Source organism: Carlito syrichta, unplaced genomic scaffold, assembly GCF_000164805.1.
Source record: "Carlito syrichta isolate Samal-C Ts95f unplaced genomic scaffold, Tarsius_syrichta-2.0.1 Scaffold304652, whole genome shotgun sequence".
NCBI classification, from domain to species: Eukaryota; Metazoa; Chordata; class Mammalia; order Primates; family Tarsiidae; genus Carlito; species Carlito syrichta.
This window is the reverse complement of record NW_007248748.1, coordinates 235,369-242,059: the sequence shown is the minus strand read 5'-3', so window position 1 is coordinate 242,059 and position 6,691 is coordinate 235,369. Positions and strand designations below refer to the sequence as shown.

The 6,691-nt window shown below is 57.6% G+C and overlaps 1 protein-coding gene across 2 annotated transcripts in view; it reads right to left on the bottom strand.

Moving 5' to 3' along the window:
• Positions 1-269: 269 nt before the first annotated feature.
• SUGP1 (SURP and G-patch domain containing 1) overlaps positions 270-6,691 on the bottom strand; it is a 37,720-nt gene continuing 31,298 nt past the window's right edge. For both annotated transcript variants that reach the window (XM_021713648.1, XM_008060566.2), the window contains exons 9-14: positions 3,580-3,686; positions 2,741-2,918; positions 2,290-2,396; positions 1,364-1,509; positions 650-779; positions 270-425 (exon numbers count right to left, since the gene is read on the bottom strand). In XM_021713648.1, the coding sequence (XP_021569323.1) occupies positions 399-425; positions 650-779; positions 1,364-1,509; positions 2,290-2,396; positions 2,741-2,918; positions 3,580-3,686 (695 nt within the window). In that variant the 3' untranslated portion in view covers positions 270-398. The remainder of the gene's footprint in view (positions 426-649; positions 780-1,363; positions 1,510-2,289; positions 2,397-2,740; positions 2,919-3,579; positions 3,687-6,691) is intronic.

Here is a 6,691-nt window from a genome sequence, read left to right as displayed (position 1 = left end):
TAGGCTGAGGCCCCGACACCCCTCTGACCCAGGTGTGGCCAAGCCAAGGTTTACTGGGCTGAGCGAGCCTCCTCCCCGCCCCCATCTGAGAGGGCTTGGTGAGTCCTCCCTCGGCTGCAACCAGGCGGAGCCCCTGAGGGCGGTCAAGGGGCCAGGTGGTACCCCAGGACTGCTCAGGCACTGGGAAGCCTTCGTGATGGCTTCCTGCGCCCCACAGCCCTGCTAGCAAGGAGCAGGTGGAGTTTCCAGCGATGGCGGGACCAGGCTGCTGTGGGAGTGAGCACTGGGACTTTATTACACGGCACAACACTTGTGACAACGGAAGAGGCAGGTAGAAGTGCGGGCCAGAACACTCCAGTCCAGGACGTTCAGAGAGTTCGCTTGTTTCTCCAGAACACTCAGTAGTAAGGCCGCCTGGGGTTGTTCTGCAGGAAGGAGGACATGGGAGGGGGTTAGAAGACACAGCAGCTCCTCTGCCCAGAACCATCCTCCCGCCAGGAGACAGGGCAGGCTTGGGGAAGCGAGGGGGATCTGCTGAGAGCCTGGCCTGGCTGTACCAGGGAAGGACCCTGGTTACTGCCACAGCCACCCGCAACTGGCAGTCGGGGAGAGCCCGCTGGAAGCAACCCGTGGAGGCAGGCACCCGCACCAGGGGGTTGGGCCGGAAGCGGTAGGCCAGCATCATCCTCTTGCGGAAGGCCTCGTACTCGTCGTCCTCCTTGGAGAGCTCAGCCGGCCGGTCGATGCCAAAGCCGGCGCCGTCCACAGTGGTGGTGCCCCTGCAGGAAGGCGACGGGGTACTGAGTGGGGCCCGCGCTGGTGCCAGTGGGAAGGCAGACGCAGGGCTGGAGCTCCAGGCAGGGAAGGTGGGCACAACTGGGCTCAGCAGTGGCACTTCCCAGAGCTGATCCAGGGGCTGGGCAGGGCAGGGGGCATCTGTGGGGAGACAAGCTGGCACCATGAGGAGGGCCATGCAGAGGTGGCCCAGCCCCCAGTGCAGGTTAGGGCAGCTCTAGGGCTGGTGGGGCAGACCCTCGGGCACAGCCTCAGCGGTGGGGCAGTGGCAGGGGGTGGCCTCCAGGGCCAGGCACACGCCTGGGAGAGCCCTGGCTAGTTTCTGGGACAGTTTCTGGCCTTCAGAAGCAGCAGGCCCCCGGAGGGTCTGACCACCCCGTTCCATGTCCCCACCTGCCTGCACAACCTCCCTGCCCTGCAGGCTCTGTCCAACAGGTATGTCGGGAGGTACCATGATCATTTCACAAAGGAAAGATGCATGTAATGGGGTGGGGGTGGGGAGGCGGCGGGGCCGCTGGTCCCCAGAGCTCATGGCCACGCCTGCCCAAAACCCCTGGGCCGCACTCACTTGTTGACTGGGTTCTTGATGCCCTGGCCCTCTGAGCCCAGACCCTCGCCCTCCTTCCAGCCCATCTTCATCAGCATCTGGTAGCCAATGTTCTCCACTGTCAGCTTGAACTCCTTGTACTCTGAGTAGTCAGGCTCCCGGCCTTCCTGCAGGAGGAGGGGCAGCAGTCATCCGCCAGGGCTGCAGCCATCCCGGGCCCCAGCTCTGCCCACGAATCCTTTGCTTTGGCTTCACTCAGTGCTGAGACCACCTGTCCATCTGCTTCCCTCCTGCCAGGTCAGGCTCCTTGAGAACAGGCCAAGTTCCTTGTTCAAGGGGTCTTGAGGACCTCAGTTCCAAACTTAGTGCTGAGCTCCCTGGTGGCCAAGTCAGAAGGGGCAAGAGGATGAGGCACACAAGCCTTATCCACCCAGGATAGAGTAATGGTTCATTGGCAACAAAAAGCATCAAATTCCAAGAGCACCATGTATCATTGTGCTAAAAAGCGTGGTCAGCAACGTGACCACCTTGCTGGATGAGGTGATGGGGTACAAAACAGTTTTGTGAAAAAGCCTCAGAAAGACACATATCCGCCACCTCTCCTCGGGAGCCCAACGCCAGCAGAGGCGGATGGTAAGCTCTCGTTCTGGAGAGGCTGGTCTGCGGGGGCTTCTGCATCTGCCGGAGAAACGCTTTGCCTGTAAACTGCACTTAATTGGCTCCACTGGAAGCAGGATTTGTCCCGCAGCCCCAGGAAATGTTTCTGAAGCAGCAGCTGAGCTGCTATTTGCTAATTCCCTGCACAGACGGCATTTGTCGTAAACAGATGTCTCCCATGACAAGAGGCCTGGCTCCTGCTGTGAGCAGGAGTACCCGAGGCCACTTCAGGAGTCTGCAGGACGCTGAGGCTGCAGGAGGGGCTGATGCCAGGGGACCCCTGAGCTCACCTTCAGGGCTTTGAAGGTCTCCATGAACTTCTCCAGCTCGTCTGGAGGCAGGAAGTCTCCGATGAAGTGCTTGCCCCGACCCATCTTTGTCAGCTGCTCGGCCCATTCTGTGCAGAGAGGCGGAGGTGAGGGGGGGAGCAGAAGCAGGCCGGGGGCTCCCAGAGCACAGGTGTGAGTCTCAGGGCGCTCTGTGGCCCCAGCCTGAGCCCCTCTTCCCAGGGAGCCCTGCCCAGCATCCACGGGACACTCGGCGGGCTCACCACCCCGTTTCACCACTGAGGAAACCGAGGCACAGAGAGACTCCCGTCTCTCACCCAAGGTCTCACAGGCAGGGGAGGCAGGCGGCTCAGGACTCACAGGCGGCACGCTCCCAGGGAGGGGGGCAGCACTCTGGGCTGCAGTGTCGGAGGAGAAGGCCCACCCTGCTGCCCATGCCTCACGCCCCACCCACCCCGTGTCTTGTCCATCTCCATGCGCCGCAGCTGATGCTCCCAGGTGCCCAGCTCGCTGTCCACCTCCTCGTCGCTGTCGTAGCCGTGCTGGTGCTGCTGCACCGCCTTCTCCCACAGCAGCTGCATGTCCTGCATGGCCCGCTTGTGCTGCATGATCATGTCATACATCTGCTGCATCTGTGGGGACCACACATGCCAGTCAGCGGGGGGTGGTGCCCAGAAGCCTCCCTGCTGACCGCAGGCTCTGCCCACACACATACTCACACATCTGAACGCTGCACCCTCCCATGGCAGACACATGAGCGGGGCACACCCTCAGTTCTCTAAATCCTGGTTTGTGAGGAGCTCTTGGGTGAGGGCAACCCAGGCTCTTGGCCCTGGGAGGTCGAGGGTGATGACAAACAGGCCAGAAGGAGGGTGCCGGGTGACTGAGTCTGGAACTCAGGCTGCAGCACCCCCTGAGCCAGGGTCCTCACAGCAACACCAACACTGACCAGTGGCCTCGTATCCCCAGGGTGCCCTGTGCTGCCCAGAACAGCCCTGCACCAGACACCACAGGAACCTGTAGAAAGAAAACCTAAAAGAGGCTGTCTCAGAGGGACCAACCCGAGCAAGATAGAAAACAGCCCCAGTGCTCCAGCCAGGAAGTAGAGGCCGTCCGAGAGGCCCTGGAACATAGGCCCGGCTGCTGAGGACCTGCCTGCCCAAGAGCCTCTCTGCTGACCCCAGGCTCTGCCCACACACAAACACACACATCAGCGACTGCCGCACTAGGGCAGATGACATCACTCCACCAGCACCTGCTAAGTCCTTATCACCCTGTCTCCTGCAACCTCACCTCCTGCTGTTCCTTCAGCTGCTTCTTCTGGGCGTCCGACAGCTCTGTGACACCCACCAGACCCACAGGCTTCCCCTTCTCATAGCCGAGTCCCTTGAGATCCTGAACTGGAAACCGAAGACACAGGCCATCAGTGACCAACGTGTGCACTCTGGGTCCCACTTAAGTGTGTCACCAATTCCGCGTGAAGGACACCCTAGGCACCTAGAAGGGTCCACTGCACAGCAGGGCTGTCATGTCATGACTGCCAGCCCCACGTGTCATGTGAGGGCCTCAGGGCTGTACCGTGAACTGGCAGGTCTACTGGGTCTTGTTTCATCATGCCTTCTCTAGGCAGGGTTGATGGGACCTCAGATTGCAGATGTGGGCACCAGGAATCAGAGACTTGGTACCTCACTCAGAGACGTATGGCTAACAGGTAATAGGGGAGGATTTCCCAAGGCCACAGACATGGGAGCTGAGGTGTGTATGTGTGTGCCCCTGTGGGAGCATGCATGTGTGGGTGCGTGTTGTGAGCACGCACTCCCCATACCGGCTCTCTGAAGGCAGTCCCTCTGCTAACAGGCGCACAGCATAAACGTGCAGATTCGAGTCTGGTGAGAGACTCGGCCATGTGGCTCCTTTAGCTCCTTCGGGGAAGGCAGCCAGCCATCCTCAAAGCAGCTGACATTTAATTTGGCATCAGCTGTGGAACTTGCTGGAGCCGACAATGCTAATCCATGGGAAGATGCTGCGACGGCCATCTGGGGGGCAGAAACGATCACCCTTGGACAGTAGCAGCACAGGGAGAAGTCTGGCCAGAGGGCGCAGGGGCCTCTCTAGGAGGATGAAAAGAGCCAGGTCCCTGCAGCTCCAGCACAGGGCTCTGCTACTAAGGACTGCCCACGGTTGCTACCTGGTCCCACAAATGCACCCCAAGCCTTCCTGGAAGGTCTGAGGGGGCACTAGAGATGTGGGTGGCACCACGGCAGGGCATGGGAGACAAGGTTGGAGTGGCTCGCCATGTGGTCAGGGTGTTCATGGACCCTCTCCCCTCGTCCCACTCCAGCGGCTGAAAAACTGGGTGAGGGCAGTCATGCTCCCCTGGAAACATGCTCCCTTGGAAGGCTGTCTTTCCATGAGCCCAAAAGGCTGGCTAATTCCCCATGGGGCTGAGGTCGGACCCCAAGGATACACATGGCTTCAGTGGGCATTGGCTGGGCGTTGCTAAGCTGAGCTGTGCATGCAGCAGAAAGCCCCTGGTTCTGGGCCTCCTCCTTAACAGTGGCCCTAGGGGTTGGCATGTGAGTGACCAGGCAATCCTAGGCCCCTTCAACTCTGGCTGGGGCTACTATCTAGAGCCAGCCCCAGTGAATACTAGGACCTTCATCCAGCAGCTGTTCTTGACCTACAATCAATGAGGCCCCCAGGGCCTGGCAGGAACTGAGCAAGAAGTCAGCTCAGAGATGGACGGGCAGGGCCCAGAAGCCTGTCACGAGACACAGGTGAGCTGCCAGTCCTCTTGGGGCCGCGTCCTCATCTTGCAAACGCAAGTCAGGACACCATGCCACTGGGTGCATCTGACTCCTTTATGCACCTGTGTCAACTGCAGTGAAGCTGGAGTACTGAAGTTTCTGCTCGCAACGTGAGCTGTGTGGGGGGAGCCAGACAGATGGCATGGTGGCTGCTCTGCCACTGACTGCCACCTGAGGAAAGTGATGACAGGAGACGACCCCTGCCTCTTGTGGGTTTGTGGCAGGAAACGAGAGAGCAGGCCACACACTGGTTATCCCTGAAACTGCTGTCAAGGAGGGAGGAGAGAGAGGTGACTGTGCAAAACTAACTGTGGCAAAACTGACTCTTGTGTGTATCACTGTGTGTTGCCTGAGCTTTCTATGATGAGATAAAGACTTTCAAATTTAAGGCAGTTAACAGGACCCATCTACACACTCTCTACAGGAGACTCACTTCAGACCCAAAGACACAAATACAGTCACGGATCACTCAAGGGAGGGGATCGTTTCAAGAGAAGCATCAACAGACAATTTTGTCATGGTCTGAACATCACAGCCTGGACAGCATAGCCTGCCACACACCTGGGCTGTGGATACAGCTGACCCTTGAAAAACACAGGTTTGAACTGCATGGGTCCAGGGATTTTTTTTCCAAAAAATGTATTAGAAAAACCTTGGAGATTTGCTACAGCTTGAAAATGCTCATAGATGAACTATGTAGCTTAGAAATATCAAAAAGATTAAGAAAAGTTCAGTATGTAACAAATGTAAACTATATGGAGATACTCGTTTACCACTTATTACCATAAGATATATACAAATCTATTATAAAAAGTTAAAATTGGCTGGGCACGGTGGGTCACACCTGTAATCCTAGCACTTTTTTTTTTTTTGAGTCGGAGTCTCACTGTGTCACCCGGACTGGAGTGCAGTGGCCACTCCCGGCCACCGCAGCCTCCACCTGCTGGGCTCCGGCGCTCCTTCTGCCTCAGCCTTCCGAGTAGCCGGAATTACAGGCATGTGCTACCATGCCTGGCTGATTTTTTGATTTATTGAAGAGACGAGGTCTCGCTGCCCAGGCGGGTCTCAAACCCGCGGGCTCAGGCAATCCACTCACCTCAGCCTCCCAAAGGCACGGGATTACAGGCTGAGCCACCGAGCCCAGCTAATCCTAGCACTTTCTGAGGCCAAGGCAGGAGGAATGCTTGAGCCCAGGAGTTCAAGACCAGTATAGAAACATATGAGCAGCACAGCAAGACCTCGTCTCTACAAAAAAATTTAAAAGATTAGTGGTGTGTGCCTGTCGTCCCAGCTACTCAGAAGCTGAGGCAGAAGAATTCAGGTGGTTGAGGCTAGGATGAGCCATGATCGTGCTATTGTGCCCTAACCTGGCTCAAGAGACCCCAACTCAAAAAACAAAATGAAACAAACAATAAAAATGCTAAAATTTATCTAAGCATACACAGACTGTACATGGCTCCACTCACAGTTGAGAGAAATGTAAACCAATGTAAAGAAGCAATATGGGGCCGGGCTCAGTGGCTCAGCCTGTAATCCTTGCACTTTGGGAGGCCAAGGTGAGTGGACTGCCTGAGCCCGCGGGTTCGAGACCCGCCTGG